Source organism: Tuber melanosporum (assembly GCF_000151645.1).
Source record: "Tuber melanosporum whole genome shotgun sequence assembly, scaffold_11, strain Mel28".
Classification (NCBI taxonomy): domain Eukaryota; kingdom Fungi; phylum Ascomycota; class Pezizomycetes; order Pezizales; family Tuberaceae; genus Tuber; species Tuber melanosporum.
Genome location: NW_003298766.1, coordinates 1202006 through 1226862, shown reverse-complemented (window position 1 = coordinate 1226862; position 24857 = coordinate 1202006). Strand labels below are relative to the sequence as shown.

The 24857-nt window shown below is 46.3% G+C and overlaps 4 protein-coding genes; 2 read left to right on the top strand and 2 right to left on the bottom strand.

The window, feature by feature from the left end:
* The first annotated feature begins 14438 nt into the window (after positions 1 to 14438).
* Positions 14439 to 15859, top strand: GSTUM_00004387001 (uncharacterized protein). XM_002835598.2 has 4 exons: positions 14439 to 14705; positions 14785 to 15457; positions 15515 to 15633; positions 15689 to 15859. Exons 1-4 carry the CDS (start codon positions 14550 to 14552, stop codon positions 15734 to 15736), a joined length of 996 nt encoding a protein of 331 aa, XP_002835644.1. The 5' UTR covers positions 14439 to 14549; the 3' UTR covers positions 15737 to 15859.
* Positions 15860 to 15949: 90 nt separating this feature from the next.
* On the bottom strand, positions 15950 to 17290 carry GSTUM_00004386001 (uncharacterized protein). XM_002835597.2 has 2 exons: positions 17165 to 17290; positions 15950 to 17053 (listed from the first exon to the last, which is right to left on the bottom strand). Exons 1-2 carry the CDS (start codon positions 17224 to 17226, stop codon positions 16228 to 16230), a joined length of 888 nt encoding a protein of 295 aa, XP_002835643.1. The 5' UTR covers positions 17227 to 17290; the 3' UTR covers positions 15950 to 16227.
* A 1539-nt stretch (positions 17291 to 18829) lies between these two features.
* On the top strand, positions 18830 to 20608 carry GSTUM_00004385001 (uncharacterized protein; the record flags this gene model as incomplete). XM_002835596.2 has 7 exons in its annotated part: positions 18830 to 19052; positions 19138 to 19159; positions 19214 to 19277; positions 19326 to 19343; positions 19404 to 19752; positions 19815 to 20474; positions 20528 to 20608. The coding sequence occupies exons 1-7, from the start codon at positions 18873 to 18875 to the stop codon at positions 20606 to 20608; spliced, it is 1374 nt and encodes a 457-aa protein (XP_002835642.1). The 5' UTR covers positions 18830 to 18872.
* Positions 20609 to 22448: 1840 nt separating this feature from the next.
* On the bottom strand, positions 22449 to 23918 carry GSTUM_00004384001 (uncharacterized protein; the record flags this gene model as incomplete). XM_002835595.2 has 3 exons in its annotated part: positions 23699 to 23918; positions 22824 to 23521; positions 22449 to 22742 (listed from the first exon to the last, which is right to left on the bottom strand). Exons 1-3 carry the CDS (start codon positions 23703 to 23705, stop codon positions 22449 to 22451), a joined length of 999 nt encoding a protein of 332 aa, XP_002835641.1. The 5' UTR covers positions 23706 to 23918.
* Between the last annotated feature and the right edge of the window lie 939 nt (positions 23919 to 24857).

Below are 24857 nucleotides of genomic sequence, written 5' to 3'. Positions count from 1 at the left end.
ACAGCTCGCATTCCACAATACTCCAGGACGGGACAACCGAGCATCCATCAACATGGGTCATGGCCCCTCTCTCAAACACTGCCCAGGCTACACTAGCCCCTTCCAAGCACTTGGATCCATCCATGTATATAACCACATCCGAAGATGTACAGAAGTCCTTGTACAATTCTTGGTGGCATGCAGCCATCACCGCCTTGCCCTTCCCAATCGAGACTGTCAGGCAACAGGTAAGCTCTTTGTCCGAACTCTGCCGATGGGCTACCATGCCTTCCTCCCTCCACTGTAGTCGTATATCCCCGAACCATGGATGCTGGTCACAGTAACGGTAATTGATAAACCGACTATAATACCTCCCCTGTAGGTACCGCCCCTGGATAGTGACGGGTGGCGTTCCAAACTCGGCTAGCAGTATGTTATTTGCCAACCTCATAGGCGTTCGGAACACTGATCGGAGGCAAGCGTTAATGTGGACCTGAATCTGCTTCACATAAGATACATTGTCGGTTACAAACTCAAGCCCATAGTAGACGGTCGGAAGGTAGGCTGCTTGTACCAAGCGGTAAGTCTCCCACACCCCTAGTCCACTAACACTCCCAAACCTCCTCCCCAATGCTGAAATCCTTCTCCTAACTCCCAACCCCCTTTCCAACCAGTACTTTTTATAAGAAGAAAAGTTAAGAAATACATTAAACCTATATCCGAGAACCCGTAAGTCCTCTGAAGGTAATACTATTTCTCCTAACAAATCCATTCCTTCCCATGATTTATCTCCAAATCCAATCTACTGAGTCTTGAGGGCACTGAACCCCATTCTCCTAGTCCTGGCTATGCGGTCACAGTCTGCAAATATTTCTCCCGCATGGTATTGGGCTGCTTTATAAGACTCCACCGCTACCATAATAACCCCATCATTGACGTATGAGACCACCAGCTAACCTACGCCAGGGGAGTATCGCATGCATGGCCTGAATATGTCTGCCACATACCTACCGAAAAGAAACGGAGAAAGTGGTGAGCCCTGAGGCACTCCCTTACTGACATAGTAGGGCTTAGAGATGCAACCATTGAAGCGAGACCGTACCGACCAACCGGAAGCCCATCGACGGATCCGTTGGCAAAGGTATCCGGGGCACCCCCTAGCCACCAAAAGGTCAGACCGCAAATCGATATCAATGTTATCAAACCCCCCCACGATGTCCATTGACAAGATTAGTCTTTTGTAGCCTTCATTATGCCGTAGGAACTCAAAAACCACTGCCATAGCATCATGAACACTCCTCTTCCGTCGAGACCCAAATTGTGTTTCTCTCAGGTCCAGGCAGGTGGCCAGTCTCAACTAGACCACTCACTCCGCGACCTTCACCGGTATTGGAAGGAGATGTATCATCCTCCATGACTTCATGACATCATACCGGGGTTTGTCCAGCTTGGGTCTGAGCACCACCTCAGCCTTGTGCCAGTCTGGGATGTTGTGCCGCAACCTGTAGTCCACCAGGTACCTCAATGTCGTTGTATCTCTTCATTTCCAGAAACGTAGGAAGGGATAACCAATATCATCCTCGCCTGGGCCTGTATTCGTAGGAGACCTAGAAAGGGCAACTTCCATTTCTTGAGCACTGTCCATATCGATCTCAGAATCCTCCCAAGGGGTGGGGCCGACAGGGGACAACTGCTGTGCAATCAGGTCAGTATTGTCTGAATGTGTAGTAGCATAGGACCCATCCGGGCGGGCCATGGAGGAAAGGGTTCGCTTAGCTTCCAACTTCCTTGCCAACCTGAAGGTACATGGGTCTTGGCTTTTGGCTATTTTTTCCCTGATGTGCTCAAACCTAGCCCTCAACAGGTATGCTCGGTACACACATCAGGCCAATTTGTAGTCCTCCACCCACTCTGCCTCATATTTAGAGTATCGACATAACCGGGCCACATCCAACCTTATTCTTTCCAACCTGGGTATCCACAACTCACACTGGCTTCTGCCAATGGAGGCCCGTGGGAGTGCATCCACCACTCGTCTTACTCCTTCCCATATCCTCCCATCTTCCACCTCTTGCAAGGTGTCTAATTGCTTCCCAATCTTTTCCCATACTACCATCTTCCAGGCCGGCCTCCAACGCATAATATTGTCAGGAAGGTCGACCATTAACTTCAGGGCTTGAGCGCTATACTCGCAGCCAGTGGCATCCAGGTACCGATGCCTGACATATAGCGCTCTGAGCAGGTAAAGGTCAATTCTGGATATGTTCCGAAAGGTAGGCACTGTCGGGAGGACCATGTTCATATCGTGCATTGGGGCCGTGAACCATTATTTCAGCCACCGCCCGCCTGTCTTGTTGTGGTCTGTATTGGGGTCCCAATCCTGGTGTCTGGCATTGAAGTCACCAAACACTATGTCTGGCTCTCCGAGTTTGTCCAACCAGCTAACAAATTGGTCCTTAGTGTACCCAGGTCGGAAGTATACTCCAGCAAGTACCCTCTTCACCTTTTTTTCCCAGTAGCCTACACTGGTACTACTCTCCCCATGCCCGATCATTTCAAACATCCTACAAATATGGGACCAAACAAATACCTCAACCCCTGTCTTCTTAATAAAGGAAAACAAATCCCACCCATCAATATCTATAGGTACATGCAGTTCCTCTATATCAACCGGTGGTTCAATAGTAAAAAACAAACCAACAAAAGAAAACAAACCAAATGCCAGCACCCAATTCTGACTACTCCTCCCCACGTTTAATGCCATTGTCATAATAAGCATTTAAAAGGGTGCCTCAATTGATCCACTTGGGCTACAAGGGCCAAAGGCATAGGAGGCACCACTATCCTGGTCCCGGGCAGTCCAAAAGGTGTCTTCCTGATGGGGTTTGGAGGTGGCAGTAGTTTTCAAAATCCTGCGCACCAGCGAGAGGGAGGGGGAGGGGGCACTCCGGTTCCTTACCCTTGGCTTTGTCCGACTTCTGACGAGGGCTTTCATCTTCCTTGTCACTGCTGATCTCGACCAGTCATGGTGTTGGAGATCTTCCATGACTGCGGCATCTTCTCTGGGCCCTGCTCGTCTGACTTTCCAGTTGTTCTGGTTTCTTGGCAGGTTCTGTCGGTAGGGCTGTCTCTCGTTTTATACTTGAAGAAGACGGAGCTGGGGGTGACGACCTGACTCCTGGGCACTGCTCGTATCCAGTGAAATGATCCATCATGTCACATAGCCAGCATTGTCTTCTAGTGTGTCCACAGGCTTGGCCCACACCTCTCGGGTACCCGAGCTTGCTACACATATGTTCCCAGGAGAAGTGTACCCCAAAACAAAATTCGCAGCGGGGTGGGCGACCACATGTGGCTTCGAAGTGGCCACTCTCCAAGCACTCACCACAAACCTTTAGGGGTCTATGTTCTTCGAATACCCGAATATTGCGGGCTCCTCCTCTCAATCAAATCTTTCCCTCAGCCAACCTTTCCCTAATGGCCTCGTTTTTCTCGACCACAAAGCGGATGCTACACGTCATAGCATTAGCCTGCCTCATGGCGTGAATGGATCCCATAATATCCGGCCTGGACACCATTACTACACCAGTATTAGATTGCTCCAAGTCAGTGCAGAGGCTATCAAAAGCTGCGCTTCCGGTCCATCCCTCAACTCTCCATATTGACTCTCATCCTGTGTCAGCAAGCAGGACCCCAGAAACAAAGATCTTCACCTTTTCCAAGTTCCTCTGAAACTCGAACTCCCAGAGTGACAGCTCTCTAAGTAGGTCAAGCCTTGCCTTGTCAAGCCAGTTGCCTAGTTCAGTGACAAAATATCCAGCCAGAGTTAGCAAAATACAACTAATCTCAGGCCGGACATGCCCCGCACGGATATACGGGGCATTGCCTCGAAGCTTTCCCTGGTTCGAGAAGGTTGTATTGATCCGGTTCCGAATTGCCTCGATGCCCACTCCTTCAGGTAGGGCTACTTGTTTGCGGGTGGTGAATTGCATAGTAATATGCCTCCCATGGGCATCTGGGGTCGGTGATGACTGTAGTAGTACCGGTACCAAGTTGAGTGGGTTGGGAGGTCTCTGTGGAACCCGTCGGTACTCCTGTCGCATCTGGGCTACGGCTACCTTGATGCTGGCCATAGCCGCAGGCTCTGATTGAGCTGGCAGAGTGGCAGGTGCTCCAGTAACGGGGGCCAGTTCCTGTCTGTTAGTACTCTTCCCCTGAGTCTTGGCTGGGGTCGCCGTCTCCTTTCCGCTATCAGATCTACCGGCAGCCTTTCTTCTTCTTCTGGCAGCACCACTCAGGCATCTACCACGTCTCCTTTCCCTTTTTTCCCCCTTATCCTCTCCATCCTCTTTTTCCCAGTGCACCGACTTGCCTTCTCCCCCACGAACCATACGTAGAGTCACCTCTCCCTCACCGGAGAGGCTTCTACTGCTTGACTGGTGAGAGGAGGCTGCTGATATGGGGCAGGCGGAAGGAGCTTGTTCCTTCTGAGCGGCGGGAGGTTTGGGCACGTATGCCATTCTTTTCACTACCTCTGTGAAGGAGGCCTTAGCAGTAGGGGCTGCCGTAGCATACTCCCTTCCCTCCAAAGGGGTGTGGGGTGGTGCAGTTCCCAACAATACAGGCGGGGTATTGCCAGATCCTACTGAAGGGGATCGGCAATGGGGGGACAACTTGCCTTGCAATGCTTCTATCTCCTCCCCCTGTTTGCCAACAATGTCTGTCAGTGCCTTTACCACCCATTCTAGCAGGTGCATCCTACTCCAGTAGTTTACTCTGCCCTCTAGTCCTTCATTACCAAATGCGGCGCCATCGTACATCCAGGTCCGGATATCGTGTATCCTGTCGTCCTCAATCAATCTGGACTCTGAGGAAAGAAGTGGCTGAGTGTTGCCAGAGCGGATGTCCTCTACCCCTTCCATCATGGATCCAATTATGCTACCCAAGCAGAGCCCAGGAGATGGAGTCCTACCTGCCTCCAACATTTCGCAGACTCCCGCCATGATTGAGTCCACCTGAGCCACAGCAGCATCGGCTTCCTCAGGTTGAGTGTCCGGAAGGTGAACCTCTAACGGTATCTGGGCATCGTATAGAACCTCCAGGGAGCTAGACTAGTGTTCTTCCTTCAATCCCCATTCTCTACCAAGAACCGGTAGTGAGGACGCCATTGCTGGTGAGGGGGTGTGGATGCTGTCGCCCAGTCCAGTCACCTCAGAGTTGCGCCCTTCTTCCAAATCCATGGGAGTGTCCCGGGCCAACACCTCAAAGGTAGGTAGGACATCTTCGGTTACCAGCGGAGATGGAGAATGTGTTGTAGCCTCAATAGTCGAAGGGAGACTCACAGGTGGGGGAATGGCCAGGCGTCTGTAGTGCATGTCAAGGGGCAGGCCCGGCAAGGCAGGAACGATCTGTTTTTTCCAACCTTCATCAACATTTATGGCCCCCAAAAACTGTGGTCCTAGGACTGGGGCAGTGGATCATTTAGCGGGGGACGCCAACTGTGCATGGCGTCGTCTTCCAGCAGCAGAGGGGTTGTAGTCCTCATCCTCTGGGTCATCTAATCTGAACTTCGGGGTCTCATAAAGAGCCATTTCTCCAGAGAACATCCCAGCCAGAAAGGAAGGGGTTGATAAGCCAGCCTTGTATACAGGAGCCTGGTGGAGGAAACTGGGCATCTTGCTTTGGATGGCCCTAGCGAGGGGAGGGATGGTAGATCATGAACTTGCCTCTACCGTAGTTGCACTCTTGGTCGGTAAAACAGAGGATTCAGGCACAATGGCTTGAGAGTCCTTGGGTGGGGAGGGTGCGGGAGCTAGAGAGTATTCCGAGCCGTGATCAGAGTTGAACTGAATAAAGAGTCCTGTGGTGGTGTTCTTGTTTAAGCCACACGTGGCTAAACAGCCCCTCCCAATTAGGAAACCCTTCGCCAAAACCTCCACTTCTTTCATCGTGGCAACAGTCACATCAGCGACCATCAGCTGAACCAAATCATCAAACTGCAGGTTTACAGCATTCTGACACCCGTGGCAGAGTTGAAACTGTAGGAAACTAAAGTTCCCTTTGAGCGCGACATATTACCATATAGTTGTGGGGATGAGGCCACAGTCGGCCTTAGTAGCAGGCACAAGAGATAAGGCCGCACGAGCTGTCTCAAGCGAGGAGGAGGGGTTGGAGTAGAACCGAACAGGGGATAGCATCCTCGAAGGGAGGGGAGAATCCATGGAGGAGGAGGCTGTCGAAGACACCATCCTCACCCAAACTATACTCAATGATTACCGGGACCAGGCCAGGGATATCTCACACTGAAGTATCTTCTAAGCAAGAACAACTACTTCTAACCGACCGCCCAAAACGAAAAACACAAACAAGTAACAGCAGATGAAGTATTTATTGCGAGCAAAATAAGGTAAAGTATTGGTTATACTCACTTCCGACGCGGAGTGCAAGATGTAGGAAAAGTACTTAGAACAAAACATGAAGAATCTATCCTCCTCGGCTATATCGACCTCCTTATATAGTGTTCTTCCCACCCATAGTCATGTGACCAAAAAGTGGTCACAAGCACAAAACCAAATCATAACAAACTAATCATGTGACCAAAGTGGTCATACGCTCAAAACCCATGTCCTCATAGCAAGGTCATGTGTGAATACTGATAAACCAATTATAACACAATAAGCAAATCATATGACTCAATTGAGTCATATGCGTGAGACCCATGACATCATAACGGAATTATGTGCAAAACATAAATCTTATGCGCAAGGCATACTCACCAGGCGCACATCCTATGACTCATATTTGAGTCATGTGCGAAACATAACCAATCATAACATACTAAATTATATGATCCAAATCGGTCATATGCACAAAACAATAACATACCTATGACTCATAATCATGAGTCATGAGAAAACATTTTCCGTGCCAAGCCACATTCGTGACATTATCACAGTCGCTTATGAGCCCCTTTTGGTAAAATATCCTCGGCTTCCTGTCTATCATCTACTCACAGGTTTCACGTTTGACAAGGAAGATTGGACATTGTATTTGGAGGGATTACCAATGTTATTCTTTGGGCCAGCTCATGTTTCTTGTTGGGTTTTAACAGAGTCCTTAGTTCTCATGATACAAAATGCCCACATGTTCACTTAATGACCATCTCATATTTCAACTCGTCATAATGGCCACATCATTCCTCAGGTCGCAGGGTGGTGCCTGCCCAGCCCCTCCTTGTTATGTTTTTGTTTCTACCATCAGAATTCTATAATGTTGTTTATCACTGTTTCCTTGGAGTTTTTGTCCTTGTGGCTTTATGGTGGTTCAGTCAAGTGTTTCCTCTCTGCCTCGGTGGGGATGGCTTTAACCCTGAAAACCTGTACCCCATGATGTGGCTTTTATAGTTATCTGAGGTAGCGTAGGACGATTGGCTGCCAGTGTTAGGAATACCAGAACCCGATACCTAGGAACTACCCTAAGTAGGGTAACCCCACTCGGAATCGGAATTTCTGGTCTCCAACACCCCCTTCTGGCTCCCTTATGGGGCCTGCACATCATTATATATATTAATCTCAATTGCGTCCTGTGACTATATTACCACAGAATTGAAGGTGTTAGAATAACATCATATACATCGTCGCTGTCTGTCCGACTGGATCCTGTTCGCAGGATATATGTGAGAGGGCCTTCGGCTAGGCCTGGGAAGTAGAACAGAGTAATTCTGTCAACTACTCAGAGAGTTACTTGGCTTCAAAAACATGACACCTTTGGCATGGGCCGTAAGTAACAGGACGATTTCACACAAAGAGATGGTATCAAATAGTAAAGGATCTCTACTAGAGACCAATACATTTACATACACCAGAAGAGTCTAGAACTCCAAAAGACACTACCAAAGAAGGCAACAAACTTCACAGAGTGTTGCAACTGGGTTTCAGAATACGTCGTAGCCATGGGGTGATTCTCAATACAACAATGGTTACTAAAACCTACTACCCAGAGAGCAACCAAGCGTTGCTGACCAAGGGATTAATTACCAGTCTTGTGGAGTGGCTTCCTGCGAGTTAATAGGAAGTCATCTAAAGAAAATCTATTGGTTGAGTATGGAGTTACAAAGGATCGGAGTCAGACAACCTACGATGGTTGTAATGACGACCACCTTTGAAGATATAGCCATGGATAAAACTGATCATTTTATCAACGGCGAAGACAATTGGAGCCAACTCAGTTCGACTTAAGAACTAGGCCATAAGTCTAAAGACTCTGCTAATCAGGATATTACTATTGGAGACAGTACGTTTCTTAAGAAGAAATATCGTAATTACCGAAGAGGGTGTGATGGTTTTCAGGGTCCACAGGTGTTCGCACCTTGGAAGAAAACTCAACGTTGTGAATTACATTTAAAGAAGTACATAGTTGTATGATAAATAGATGTAGTCCGCGAACACTCAGACATGGAATATAAATATCGAAGTGCCTCCCAAGCTTTAGACATCATCAAGCAACGGAGAAGAGACCTTAACAATATAATACTGTTTTTACAATTCTACCCTACTTTACCTATTTTACTTCGCTCCTAGTAGTCATAAACAAAATGAGCAAAGTCCGAGCCTTCCTAGACAATCTCCGTCTATAGAAACGAATCTTGATTGGCCTAGACAACTTTGAAGTCTATCAAGTTATCTCTGCCTAACAGCCAGACACTCGCATTGTCTGTACGTCGAGGTGGTTCAGTTGTAGATTGTGGTTGGCAGCCTCACCTATATCAAGTCTGGGCCTATCTTCTATCTGTCTACTTCTGTTACCTTTCCTTCTTCCTTCCTGTCATGTCAGTTGGGGTTGTCTCTTGCCAATTGTTTAGTCTGTACCTCTGTTAGACCTGTGGGGCTGTTCTCAGATGGCTCCTCCTGACACTTTTCCAGTCTGATTGGACTTCAGTTTGGTTGGCTTAGATGATGTGGCTAGTACTAGTACCTTTGAGTATTGGTGCTGCCTCCTCTGTGGCTCCTGGCTGTTGCTGATAGGCCTCTATTGACTACTCGGTGTCAAGGGATGGGACTCTATTGGTGTGATCATGTTAGGTGAAGACAATCTGATAGACTCCAGAATTGTCTATGCCAACCAAGATTCATTTCTGTAGAGGGAGATTGTCTAGGAAGGCTCAATTTCACTCATTTCATTTATAACTACTAAGAGTGAAGTAAATTTGGGAAAGTAAGATAGAATCATAAAACAATATTATATTCTTAAGGTCTCTTCTCTATTGCTTCATGATGTCTAAAGCTTGGGAGGTACTTCAATATTTATATTCCGTATCTGGGTATTCGCGGACTACATCTATTCATCATACAACTATGTACCTCTTTGATTATAACTCGCAAGGTCAGGTATTCTTGAAAGATGCAAACATCTGGAGACTCTGAAAATCACCACACTCTCTTCAGTAATTACAATATAACTAACCCGGAACCATACTGTTTCCAATAGTAGTTATCTGATCTTTAGAGTCTTTAGCCTTGTAGCCTAGTTTTCAAGTTGAACTGAGTTGGTTCCAATTGTCTCCATTATTGATAAAATGATCAATTTCATCTGCAGATTGCATCTGCGAAGGTAGTCGTCATCACAAATTTTTTTAATTACCTGACTTTAAACCTCCATAACTCCTTACCTAACCGATAGATGTCTTTCGGAGGACTTCCTACTAATTTGCAGAAAGCTATTCCACCTGATTGACAAATATTCCCTAGGTCAGTAACCCTTTGTTGCTCTGGGTAACAGGATTTCAATCACTATTGTAGTATTAAAAGTTATCCTTATAACTATAACGTGTTCCGAAACCTAGTTGCAACACTCCGTAAAGTCCAATAACTTTTATGGTAGTGCTCCTCGGAGTTCTAAACTCTTCCAGATATTGTAGGATGGGTGTGAATGTATTGGTTTCTTGCTAAGTTCCTTTACCATTCAATACCATCTCTTTGTACAGAAACGTCCCGTTACTTACTGCACATGCCAAAGATATCACATCTTTGAAGCCTAGTAACTTTCTGAGTAGTTGATGGATTCACTCCATTTTACTTCTCAGACCTAGCCAAAGGTCCTCTGGCATATATACTGTGAATAGGATCTGGTTGGACAGATGGTAGTAATATATACGGTATTATTCTGACACCTTTAATTCTGTAGTATTATAGTCACAGGACGCAACTGAGATTGATATGTATGATAATATGCGGGCCCCGTTAGGGGGCCGGAGGGCTGTGTTGGAGACCAGAGATTCCAATTCTAGGTAAGGTTACCCTACTTAGAGTGACTCCTGGGTATTGGATCCTGGTATTCCTAATAGATCAAGACCAATGGCTGCCTGATGAGGCTAGGTATAGGCTGTCCTGTGGCTGTCAGATGGTTGATCTGTCTGAGGGGCTGAGGGGACTGGATGGACTCTGTGGCATCTGGTGTGTGGGGCTTGGGGGGGCTGACTAAGGGGGGAGAGGCACCTGCAAGTACCGGTCCAGTTTGCGTCAGGTTGGGCAGTGTCTAATTAAGTATTTCCAGTCTGACTTGGGCTGTTGGGTGAAGCTGCTGAGTCCTGCAAATCTCCCCCCCCATATGAGTACAAGCACTTTTGTTTGCCCACAATTTATCATACAGTACAAGGGGGAGAAAGAAGTAGTACGATACAGTAGCAACCGCTTCCTACAAGATCGCAACTCTACTCCCAACCCCCATCACTACAATACTCACTATATTCACCACCACCTGCCAAACCATTTCAGAAAAGCACTATGAGGGTAAAGGGAACCCGCAGAAGTGAGCATAAGTAGTTTAATTAAAGGAATATGTACGTAAAGTTGAAACAATAATAAAATTAAATAATTTAGCGATTAGTCCACAAAATCTTGAGTAGCGGTGATCGTTGACGAAGAAGCAAGAGCGCTTCGAGCAGGAAACCACACATGATGACTGGATCTGTATTATTTCTCTCCGAGAAATAGCGGAGTGGTCTTTCAGAAAGATAGTTGCCGAATTGGAGGAAAAAATAGGCCTTAAAGTTCACTATAGTATCTGTGCTCGCATCTATCAATAGTATCGGGAAACAGGTAGTCCTTTCAACTACCAGTGAACAGGAAGACCTCCAATCTTCCAGGAGTCTGATCTACTTGATCTAAAGTCTTTTATTAAAGAAAATAAAAGAAATAGAAGACTCTCGTGGGAGGATATTAAAGAAAAGAAGAGATTAAAGGCATCATCCAGAACAATTAGGAAAGCAGCTAGAGTTTTAATTTAAATAAAAGAAAACTATGCAAGAAGTAAGTACTTTAATGAAGATTCAAGTGTTTACATAACTAAAAGATATTTTAGATGGGGATTGCGCCCTAAAAATATACCAATTAGATTTGGTTGGTGTATGAGAAAAAGAGCTTGGAAACTAAGAGACTGGTCCAGAATTATATGGACTGATGAAACCTCATTCTCTACAGCTGAACTTGGGCAGAGAGGATGGGTGATAAGAGAACCTTCTGAGAAATATGATCAGGATTGCATTGATGAGGTCTGGGAGTCAAGAAGGGAGACAGTTATGGTATAGGGAGCCTTTTGTGAGGATTTGAGGTCAAAGCTAGTAGTAGTATCAGGAAAGGTTAAAGTGGATTCTTATAAGTATACTAAGTATATTCTGGATCCAGTTTTAATTCCTTTCTGGCATGAGTATTGTGAGAGATTTGGTTGGACTAGGGTTGTTGAAGATGGTGCACCAGGGCATAAAGGGTAGGTTCTACCTCCTTATAATTATTGTATTTTCTGTTTTTTGATATAGAAATACTTACTTAAGAATATAATCTAACTACTGGTTTAATCACAGATATTCTACAAAGTGTAGAAAAAGGAATAGGATGGATATATTGCCCTGGCCACCACAGTCACCAGACCTAAACTTAATTGAAAATATTTGGGGAGATATGGAAACTTACTTGTGGAAAAGGTATGGAAGAGTTGCAAGCAAGGAAGAGCTAATCAGAGCTGTGGAGGAAGCATGGAAAGCTATTCCTGATGGAAGGTTTATGGATCTTTGCAGAAGTATGCCAAAGCAGGTCAGAGAGGTTATTAGAAGAAAAGGGCACCAAACTCATTATTGATTTATGATTTTCTTTTTATTTTACTTTAAGAAAATACTAAGCATTTTTTAATTTTATCTCCTTTACTTATTTTATTTATTGAATGTGGTTGTGGAAAATGGTAGTACTATATGTTGTTGATATTGTTTCCGTACAGGAATTTGTGTTGCACGGGTGTCGCATTACTTTCTTCCCCCCCCCTCGTACTGAATTTCAGTGCAATGGTGGTATTGACGTGGGTAGGAAAGAGCGAAGGTTATAACCGTACCTACACTCCCGAACTCTACATCTACTTGGCAAAGCCATGATGCACTTCTCTGATCTTACTGCAATGAAAGCATAAGCCACATAAGTAAGCACGGTTCCAACGTATGACCCTTTTAACAAACTGTTCCTTATATTTGCACTTTATTCGCACTGCCGTATTTGCTGTGCCCCTCATGCATGAAGCTGGTGACGAAAATGGTGAGCACATTGATATGTGATAGCCCAAATCACGCGACTTCACGCTTTCCGCTTAATACATTATGGCAGTCCGGCACAGTACTAGTAGCAGATGCTCCTCTAATCATTCTATACAGAGAAGCAAGCAACATAAGGTCTACCGGTTGAGGAGTAGGGGAAATAGCAGTGTTGTAAAGCAGTGTGGAATCACGAGTGAAATATTTTGCAACATCGCAACTTTCCAACTCATTACTCCTCAATGTTTAGGCCTCTTGATGCCCCCTCCTCCACACAGAATCAGAGGAGGAGTACCTGCTATCTTGTTCTCATACTATTTTTTTCTTCAAGGTTTGATTGCACAAGCATATAGGAATATGCTGTTGTCAGAGGTATCGCTATCTTTATTTTATTAGTACATGCCGAACAGGGTACCATAAATCATGTTTTACAAGTGTAGATGCCAGAAGAATACTATTAAGGGTATTATAGGCTTCGAGAAGGCTCCATGTCTTGCTCGAGGATTGAGCGTGTATTCCTTATCTATATATTGCGAGTCGGTAGCTTAGTCTGTTCTTGTAGTGTGCGAGATGCAAGCATGAAGGAACCAATGGCTGTAGACCGGGGATGGCCTGGATTTCCGCATGAGCAGTGTTCCAGTAATAACTGTGTGTTTTGATTTTTTCGTACCTTTTTCTGATTGTAGTGAGGGTCCAATACTAATACTGGGATGGTACCTTACAGTACCGTACTCATCCAAGCTCTCCTTCACAGCAGAAACTAATGTACTGGTACAAGTACCATTGCAATTGCTATCATACAAGAAATGAAATTGCAGCTCATGGATAAGACCCGGTATAATACCAGTATGGCTCCGGACACAGGAAGTCAATCCTCAATGTCGGTCACGGAAACCATATAAGACTATAGGCAAAGAAAAGTTTGGCCACAACCAGCAACAACTCCAATTGGAGCTGAACCTCCGGTAAGTGACCTGCACTGCCGCTTTCTGTATTCTCTCAGATCAAATAGTTAAACGGGGTACAGCCGGAACAGGAATTCTGGTTGAGACACAAGGACATCATCCTGTACAATATGAGTGATATTTGGTGAGTACATAGGGTTTAGAATAGAGGAACTCCACGATTATTGGGGCTAAAATAGAGGTTTTTTAACCAGAAGAAAACTTTTGGGTCTATGTGGGATTGTTCTATGATATCACCACCATACCCAGCTGAAATATGCGGATTTCCGCAGAAAAAATGGAGCCATAAATTTTTGCGTATCATAGTAACCTAACCAAACATGTAAAGAGGATTGGTTACTAGCATCCGGAGCATCATACTCGTAGGATGCACCGGAATTATTCTAAGAATAGTTAATTAGTTGATTAATCGAACCCTTTCCAACACCCATTTCCTACATTTTATGTTCTCACGGAAGATGGCTTGCTCCCGTACCGGAAAAACACTTTGCCGTTCGCTTATCTCCGCTACCCCTCTAGTGCTCGGGTTCAGGTACAAAAGCTCTTTAGAAGGGCCTGTTTGGCTTGCTGTGATTTGAGGTAGGAGCAATTTGAAATCATGACTTGAAAATTGCCCTCTGCCGAACACCCATTGAAAGTTTCAAATTTCCAAATCATGATCTCAAATCATGATTATCTCAACACCCCCTCCTTTAGTGCGTCACCGTATAAGGTTACCATGGAGGAAGTGTTGGATCTTCTTAACTGGTATATTCTATTCCGTTAACTTGCCAAGCTGAACCCATACCGGGCTGACGGAGATAGCGAGCCGGAAGGGCATTTATGGGATCATACTTGTGCTTGAGTTATTAGCTTGTAGTTGCGAAATAAAGCTTACAAATTCATGATTCGACCACCACCACCAGATCTGATCCTTGATAAGCAACGATACCTGCCTTGTTTAAACGTCCCCTTGCGAGTAACTACTGTACACTTTGCAGTTGCCCCACATAAACACGCCATTTCCTAGCAGCCTTTCGCATTTCAACTACGAAATGTCTTCACTTCCGAAAACCCAGCGGTCGGTTCGAATTAATGCTCATGGGGGACCAGATGTGATCGAGATTGTTACAGATGCACCCGTGCCGACCCCTACGGATAATGAAGTTTTGGTCAAGAATACGTATGCTGGGTTGAATTTTATCGATATTGTTTGTCCTTTTCTCCTTGTTCTCGCCTTTACTCCAAGGGGTGTGGTGTGGTGATGCCACAAACTGACCAATGGGGCAGTACTTCCGCAAGGGTGTCTATCCGACATCTTCGTTCCCGCTTACCCTTGGACGAGAAGCGGAGGGTACAATCGCTGCAGTTGGAAAGTCCGTTCAGAACTTCGAGGTTGGCGACAAGGTAGCGTACTTAGGAGTTGGCGCACAGCAAGAATATACCGCTCTCGATCCGCTCCATGTCGCGCATGTTCCCTCTGGTATCCCGGAAGGCGTTGCGGCAGCCGGTATTCTTCAAGGTATCACCGCTCTGACGTTCGCCCGTGAGAGCTACGAAATCAAGAAAGGAGACTATGTCCTTATTCACGCTGCAGCCGGTGGCTTCGGCCTATGGCTTGTTCAAATCGCGAGAGTGATTGGTGCACATGTTATTGCGACTGCTTCCAGTGACCAGAAGCTTGCGATAGCTCAAGAGCATGGCGCGGAGTTTTTGATCAACTACTCAACCCAGGACTGGGTTGCCGAGGTCAAGGAGATCACCAAGGATGCTGGCGGTGGGGTTGCTGCTGTGTTTGATGGCGTTGGGAAGGATACTTTTGATGGTGACTTGGAAGTTGTGAGGAGGAAAGGGACAGTAGTTTCTCTGGGGAACGCTAGTGGGGCTGTTCCACCATTCACAATTGCAAGGCTAGCGCCCAAGAACCTTAAGCTTCTGAGGCCACAATTGTTTGGCTATATCGGTTGGTAGTCACTCTGAAGCACCCTAGGATACATGGATAGTTGTTAATAGTGTGTAGCCGAGAGAGGGGAATTCGAGGCTTATTCTAAGGAAGTTTTCGATTGGATCGTTGAAGGCAAGGTTAAGGTCAATGTCCACAAGACCTACCCGCTTGAAGAGGTCGCGCAGGCGCAAAAGGTAATTATTCATTCACCTTACAATGAAGCTTGACTAACATGGGGCCACTACCTAGGACCTTGAGTCTCGCACCACTACCGGGAAATTGATTTTAAAGATTTGAGAAGGAAATTTTATCTCGAAGCTGTTGATGAATGCGGGTATCAGATATTCAGAGTCGAGTGATGGATTGTGTAACTAGTGATATTCTATCCCGAATATAGTAAACAGCTCCACTGGCAGAAAATGAGGCAAATGAAAATAAGGGGTGCAAATATTCGCGGATAGGAGCCACATCCCTTACAAAATTTATTGCAGTTCTTGGGGCGAAAGCGAGAGGGTGTAAGGGCGATTGCATGGGCTACGGTCTGTTCCAGAGCCGCACACTGAGAGTACCCGCACGGAAGATGGGCACCGCAAACAAATCCCGACTAATCATGCTGCAGAGACTTGCCAAATTCTCGCGACGTTGGAACAGACTTTACTCCAACGTCCTTTTCAGACCGTCGTGCGGGACGTGTCAGAAAGCACAAGCAAACATGAGACCATAACCCGAACAATCAAAGAGTAAATTCATCTAAAGCGTGCTGTATAAACACTACTACGGCCCAGCAATCATTTGACCAACTCTGCCAGCAACCTCTCAGTACTTCTAACCCCCTGCAGAGCATTCTCGTCGGGTCCCTTGCCAGGAGTCCAATTGGCATGGGCAAAGTCAATCAACTTGAGTTCCTCAACCTTCTTAGCCTTCTCATCTTCTTCGCTATCATCATCCTCACCCTTCGGCGGCTTCTTGGCATTCTCCTCCTCCTCCTCCAATGCGGTCCCAAGAACCTCTCGGTCGCCCTCATACACGAAGAGGAAAGAAGCAGAATACATCCTGCTCTCCTGTTCCTCAAGCATCTCGCGAACTTCTGTAACCTTCCTCAAAAATCTCCCAACGATCAACTTCTTCTGCTCCTCACTAATATCCGCGGAGAGGTACTCCTCGATGGCTTGTGAGCAATTCTCCGCGGTGAACGTGCGCCCGTAGTGTTTGTCGAAAACTTTATACCCGCCAGCAGCCTCGCCCTTCCACACCTTCATCCCGGCAATGCGCAGACCGAGCGAGCTGGAGGTGGTGGCGTTTGAAACAGCGTCCAGACGATCACGCTTCTCCTGCGGTGCCTCGTCGTCCCAGAGCTGGGCTCCCAGTTTGATGTCCATGACGCAAGGCTTACAAAAACCGTAGGTGAGGCTCTGCAAAACGATGGAGGTATTACGGTTACTCGTGACGGGTCCCGCGGCCGGCTCGGAGCCGGAGAGCTCAAGGGTTCCAAAGAAGGTTGGCATCCATTTTTGGAACTTGGGGTGTTCGGAGGCGGAGGTGTAGAAGGCTACTTCGCGGGCAGTGCAGGGTTTTATGACCAGTGCTCCGGATTCATCCGAGAGGACACCATCGCTGGCCATTGTTAGCTCGACAGGCCCAAGCTTGTGGTTTGTTTGTTTAGATAGTGGGTCGGTGGAGACAGTTGAGAGAGAGAGAAAAAAAGGGTGGTTGAATCAAACTTACTGTCCAGCCGCCGCAAAGTTGAACGCCTGGAGGTCTGAAGCCTTGAGTCCGGATGCTGCCATCTGGCGAGTTTTGAGTATTTGAAGTATAATATGTATGATAGCGTGGGTTTTTTCTTTGGTATCGAGACTCAAAGATTGAAGGATACTAGAGTAGTGGGAATGGGAATAGTTTTATATTGGTATTCACCCGGAGGGAGGGGCCGCGCCTCTACCCAAGGGGCTACAGGATTCATGTTTACCTCATACAACCCTCCTCGTGGGGTAATAATTAGAGGCACAAGCCCCGGGGTCTAAAAGGGGCTTTCCGTGTGCCAAGTTTCGGATTGCGTTTTGCTAGCGAATGCTGGATCGGTTCAGCTAGGATAAATATAATAATATTATTATGATACTGTACTAGGAGCGGATCTACCAAATTTGTACGCAAAAAAGGAAACACCAAAGTCCTTCAACTCGAAGAGCTCGCATTAATGTTTCTCCCTCCCAGACCGAATGCCCCTGATACAGCAAAAGGTGTGGAAATGGGGGTCTCATCGTAAGGTCATTTGGGTCTGAGGTGTCAGCGGTTCTAGTCATTACTGTACTGTACCAGTATTTTAGACCCGGATTGGGAAATTCCCGTGTTTAATATCATTCATCTGGGAGAGACATTTGGTCTTCTGGAAGTGGACCCCGGTCATGAGCGGAACAGCACTTACAAGTATGGTACGGTAGCATGAGGTACTGTCCTTGAGGACCCAGGAAGTAACCTATAAAAATAGAAGGGGTAGAGAACATGGACAAAGCATCAGTCACATGATATTATAGGACGAAATATGACCTGGAGTACGATAAATCAAGTTTAATTCCCCCATGGTTTATAGACACTATTATACCGCCATGTATCGTATCGTGGGACTATTGTACGAGTAGTCTATCAACAATAATCAACCCACGATGATAGACTATAAACCTCTCCGGCTGTCTGTGACACAAAACACCAGATCAAAAGCTTCCCTTCGGTGACTATTTCCATCGAAACATCCATCTTCACCCATTCACTCCCGGAGCACCCAATACCTATGAGAATCTACCAAAGCTTTTGAGTGCACTACAAATCCTGTGGAAAGTATTGGAAACACCTCAGAGTTCTGGAAAATTATAAAGCAGTGAAGAAAGTAAGATCTATAAGAAGGAGGTATTTAGTTACTACGTACGAGTACCTTTTTGTAAAAGGCCCCCCTACAAAATCCGAAACTACTTTATACCTGTTCATGTAATTGTAGATGATGGGCCTAACTCTTTTACCCGCTATTTGCACTTCTAGATAAATCAGTGCAAAGTGATTTTCCAGCCAGTGACAAAATTCCCAATTTTTGGAGAAGAATGCACAGTTACCGTGAGAGAGATCAAAGAAACTCACGATCCAGCCAACAGACAGCCAGCCCAGAGCCGCATGGAGAGTGTGCGGGCATGCTAGAAAAATGTTAGGCCACCCGTCGCGACAACCGCCTCCCCGCTCAACATTGCCCCAGGCGACGCGTGTTTGATAAATTTCCGACCTTCGTTTCCCCTAATTCCTTACTTCCCCCTCCAAACACCAAACTTTGGCAGAAAGCTTTAGTGGGGTCGTCAACTACCAGGGGGCAACAACCACGCTCACCCAACTGAATACAACCCCGGACCACGCAACATCAACGAGACACGGGAAAGACAAAATAAAAATAAAAATGTCCGAATCTGCTGAGGCTTCTCTTTCTGAAGCTATTGGGAAACTCGAGATCGTTAATGCCGGTGAGGAATACGAAGACGAAGATGTGCCTAAGCTTGAAGGTGTAAGGATAGGTGAACTTGAAGACCAGCAGGCGCCTAAGAAGAAAAAGAAAAGAAAGAAGAATAAGCCAAAGAATGTATTACATCCCATCCAATTTTCTTTTGCTTTTTCCCTATATTTCTTTAGTGTATTTGACTAACAAGAAATATTGGATCAAACAGCCTCGGCCTTCAGGATTTGAAGGTGGGACATAGCAATCGTACCTAACGTCAGAACTTTAGCTGATCGACAGTGTAGAGCACCATGTCGAAGGCCCATTGACCCTTGACGCAGTTCTAGAAGAGCAGTCGCTTTATCATCCGTAGCTTACCCCTGTCTCGTCTTACAAACAACTACTAACATTGTATAGGACTAAGCCGTTTTCTGAGTATATACACTTTCTATGGTCCGCTCTAGCAGGTGAATTACCGCTAACCTCCCTGTCTAGGCGTATCGAGATATGCATTCAGCGCTACAAGGCCAAGCGTAAATTCGATACTCTCCGTTCCCAAATATTCACTACCTACTTGACTCTCGGTGGTATCTCTACAGGCCCCAAGCAATTCTCCGGAGGCCTAGACTACAGGCAGAATGACCACTTGGAAAAAGAGCAGCTAGAAGCTATGGCAGCGACGGATTTTGTCTCGACTAACCTGGACGAAGACGACGAGTGGGAAGTTGACTTTCCATTTGTTGTCCGCGGGTTCTTGTCCCATAGAGTCCCCTACGTTCTCGGTTATATTGAAGTCGCACACTTGGAACTTGCTGCGCAGGTTGTTCGTAATTTCCTCAACTATGTGAGTTTGGCGTCTCCCTTCCCCCCTCCTGGCTTACCTAGGAAACTTCTAATCCGGAGCAGGTCTTGTACCACAACGTGGCCCCCGAGCATGCGGATGGTATCAAAGAGGCTATTCAGATCTGCGACCTTGCTGAGAAGGAATTGGCTCTTTGTCGTCACACTTCCCATCGTCTTCCAGGAAATTTCAACATGGCTTGCTCGACTCTTTTCGGCGGTCACTACGCTGGCATGAAGGATGAGACCCAGACTTGGGACACTCTCACCCCCCCCGTCGGCTTGACTACTCGGGAGGCTACCGATATCTTCAATGCCTGTGTCCAAGCCCGTGGAACCCCTGAGCAGAAGGAGATGGGTCTCGACGTGAAAATTACCAAGGCAGAGTTCATGGGTTTGGAAGTCATTGGTATCGTCTTCCCCAACCTTGAAAGGAAGAGGGGCAAAGATGAAGCGAAAGCGGACGAGCCAGAAGGAAGCGAAACCAATACCGATGAGAACACCAACCCTGCCGCAAAGCCGTACGAGGCAACTGGACTCAAAGCTCTTGGTAGACTCCTCGTCAAGCCGTGGACTCCAGACGACGAATTGCACCCCGAGACCGACCTCATTGAGTTTGAAATTTGGCTTGAGTTGGAAGTGCTCCAATTCTGTTTCAGTGGAATGCACCTCGAAGCTAAGGTCCATAAACTTAACTCTGGAATTTTCTGGATCGACAGCGTTACTGTACGATCCCCTCTCACCTTTGTCTCATTTTACATTGATTAATGGTTCAGCAGGCCGTCCAATGCTCCTTCTACCTCCAGCTCGATCCACCCGACAAAGCTGGTGACAACGCCAGCGACGATGATTTTGACTAGTTTGGTTACGACGAGATAATTGCTGGGGTGTTGGTACTTCTTATGCTTCTTTTTCCCTTCTTCCCTCAATGATATCTTGTTTGTAATACACCTACGATAGTCTGTCCGGGAACCAATCCAAATCCAAAAACATCTCACTCGAATTTTAGTGCGAAGTGGTGAACTTGATTGCGAAGTAGAAAAATTTGATTCCCAGCAATTAATACCCTGAACTCCTCCGTTTCTCAGCAAAGGTTGCCAATACTATCTTTTGCAGTAAGCACGATTCCACGCAAGCCGGGGTTAATAAAAATGCCGAGGAGATTAGTCAGTTGTTTTTGATTCCATCATTTTTCCCTCCTGTCCCTAGCGCTAAGGGTATTTTTTTTACAATGATACGCTAGTAATACCGCATCACCACTCATGACTACACTACCACACAAAACGTGCACTATTTCCCTATCCTTACTTCCCTTTAGGTAGCAGGTAGCCGGTCCGTCAACTACCATTAAGAATACAAAGAGAGCACATCACAGATAATTGACCAGAAATTGCAGTACCCGGAATACTAGAAAGATGAAAAAATAATAAAAAAAGAGCCACGAATGAGGGCGTCAGCATGCCCCAGAGACCCCACAGCCCCCCCCGACAAACTCGCGGGGAGCTCACACGCCTCAATTTACCGATGACATGCATCCATCTTGCTGAGCGGGGAAGGATATATGCAGTTATGCACCCACCGGACCCATGGTACAGTACACATATGATAGGTAGGTATTACATAGCTTAAGAGCGACACAAAAAACCGATTCCAGGAGGGAAGACCTCGAAGGTGCAGAACGGTTCGTACGGTACCACCACGACCTCAAGAATAGTTTGAGAATTTTTTCCAAACTCCTGCCTATGCGTATATTAGCTACTTTGCACGATGGATATAACCCCACCCCACCCCCTTTCCTATTGCTACCTTACCTTACCCTCTCGAGGTCGAAACTTCGGGGAGGGGAGGGGGAGTGAGGTTCGGCACGTCGTCGCTGACAGAGCCAGTTCGTCGATTCGGATTCAAAACGTGTTTCGAGGAATGGTCGTAGTAGGATAACTTTACTGTATTAAGGGGTGGGGGGAATAGTGGTGGAGCAAGGCAGGATTCAGAAGGAGTGGGCCAAGGATGGGGCGGAGGCTGCTGGGCACTGCACATCGATAAGCGTTCTATGGTGCGATGTTTTATCCATGGCTTCTGAGAGGGGCTTGTTCGGTGAATTGTGGTTGACTGCCATAAGTCTATCCAAAAACGGGTGACCCAAGAGACCAAAATCGCATATCGAGTGAGTACCGATGATCAAAGGAACTTGCTCCTTAATAACCGTCTGTTGACAAACATCCTCTTGTCCGGGTGGTACCAGAGCAGGAGCGAAAAAGAGGAATCGTAAATACAAGTGTTCGTACAGGAGGGGAGGAAGCCAAGATGTCTATCTTATATTCTTACTTGTAGGGAAAGAATAAGAGGGGGCACGGCGGCATGCCGGGCAAGGGGGAAGAAAGAAAAATACAGTGCTGGAAAAACACAACCATGATATTATATTATCAACTGTGCATTGTGCCGCCTCATCCTACGCCTCCGGGCAAGAGCAAGCCATACATAGAAAGGAGACCTAGAATTTCGAGACCGTTTAAACTAGGCGTGAGCTGTTTGTTGTTCTCTAGATTGGAAATGCCCTTGGAAGGGAGGAAAGTGAAACGCCAGAAGATTCTTTGCCTGCCCCCAGAGCACCTTGTAGATAAAACGTGACATTAATCGCAACGAGAGATTTATGTCAAGTAAATAATCGAGGGTATTGTACAATCATCTAAAAGAAGCCCACTATCCTTCCAACCTAGTAGCGATGATCTTATCCCCAACCATAGTGGGAGACATCAAACCTGTCTCGGTGACGAAACTGGTGATGTATTTCGGATCAACGTAGTCGACAAAAGTCAACTCATCCTGGGACATGGCGCCTTCAACTCCCTCGGGGTTGAAAACAATCACGTTTTGCTTAACCGGGATCATATACTGGTCCACTGGGAACATGTCGACAAATTTGTGAGTCTCCGTAGCGACATAGAATGGACGGCCAATATTCCTTGCTGCGAGCGCAACGTTTTGAGTCCCCATCTATCGTAAATAAGGAAATTTTTTATTAGAACTAGATCTACTGCTAGTGCAAATATAGCTAAACAGGAGGTCGATATATACCACATTGATAATACTCGCATCGGCGAGCGTTCCCTCGGCACCGACAAGGACGAAAGTGGCTTTGTTCATGGCGTATGTGACTGCATTATCGTCAATCACAGCGACCGAGACCCCAGCCGCCCTAAGCTCCTTCGCAGTTCGCAGGCCCTGGCAGCTAGGGCGTGTCTCGGTACAGATAACTTTAAACTTCCTGCCCTTCTCCTTGGCGTTGAGGAGAATAGCCATGATACACCGACTGTATCCATGGACAAATATGACTGGGTTATTCATGACCATCTTGAGTCCATTCTCAGCAACTATGGATCGAGCCTTGCGAGCACGCTGGGCAAACAAGTGCCCGTTCGACTGGAGTTTCCTCTTGAACGTGTCAAAATCGCGAGGGTCATCATGGGAATGGCGTGTAATAAACTTTGTAAATAGATCACATCCAGCTGTTAAGGAGATTGCATTCGGCACTGACTCCTTGAGAGTGTCTGAGCCCAGTTGGATAGTTGATAGGAGCTCGTGAATGGTATTGGCTTCAATACCATCACAGAGAGCACAGAGAGACTCGATTGCCGCGATAGGCATACTCTTAGAAGGGTCTTCCTCAAGGAGACGAGAGTAATGGCCAAGGATATCGAATTCGCTCATTTCAAAGTACACTATTCCGGGCTTAGAATCGGAGGGTTTATCGTTTGGGTTGGGGATAGTTGAGTCTTTAAAGTTGAAAGGAGAAATAATTGTGAGGAAAGTTGTAAAGTTAGTGACGCTTCAATCACAGGTGGAAGAGAGTGAGGGTGAAGATGTGAGACATCTTGTAGGCGTGGAGAGAGAGAGAAGGTGAGAGAGGAAGTGACACGATATGGGAGCTGAAATCAGTAGGAGCGACTTACGTGACATCCTGCCGGATCACGAGTGTGAAATTATAGGCCACGCGGTTAGCAACAGCTAAGAAGCAATTGAGCTATAAAAATCTCTACGAATAGAGAGGGTTGATCAGAATGAAAGCTAGAAGTGGCGAATAGACCTGAGGTGTATTGTATATCGTGAGTAGAGATGAGGTAGAAAATTCGAGGTCCGGTAGATAAACGAATTATCGTGGGAGCGATAGAGTGGCTCTCTGTTTGGCGTTGAGTTTACATGAGATGGATGGCAGTTGCCCCTCCACCTACCCCACCAATATTGGGGTTCTAAACCTATTCTGGAAGATCACCTAGGGTTCACATCAGAAATTACTGTCTTAACCATGATAGGCTTAGCAGAGAAGGTTGACAAAATAGCGAATACCAGTTAATGGGATCCAACAAGCTCAGCCTCTATATCCTGTCTGGAAAGCACTATTCCTTCTTAGGGGTGTTTGTCTCTGATCGGCGCGATCCGATGCCGATGGGCGATGGTAGATTTCAAGAGATTTTATGATAGTGTACTAGTACAAGTGCCAGGGCGAGGTTTTGTTATGATACAAGACAGGGATTATTTTGAAAGCTAACCTAAATTAACTGCGAAAAGATATTCCCAGGTACAAGGGTAGGAACCCATAAACCGGAACAGATGAGGATGAATTTGACCGGTGAACCTCAAATAACTGCTCAATAACTTCTTGCCGGACCCTGTACTCGGGTACTTGTATCCTCAGAACACCGGTTCCGCACTATCTACCGAGTACTCGAGCAGTGAAGGTCGCTTTCACGCTAAGAGGTTACAATAAGGTGTGAGTCAGGATTTCTCACAAAGTACCGGGGTGAACCTTTTCAATACCATGCTCTTGGCGAAAAAACCTTCTGGATACCATTGACCGAGAAATATCAGCAGGTCTCAAGTAGTTCTAGATTTTTTTATGCATTGTTTGAAGGGCAAAAAGAGTGGGGGAATTGAGTGCTAGAGTAAATAATTTGTTGCTCGTTGTACGGAGGTACAGCGTATAAGTTTTGTAGATTTTGCTAGCAGGGATGTACTGTAGGCTGGAATAAGTGCAGCAAATCTGGTATGGTGGCTTGGCTGCTTGTGTGAGTAAAGATTTTTCACAACTCCTTCTATTCAAGTAAACGCTGA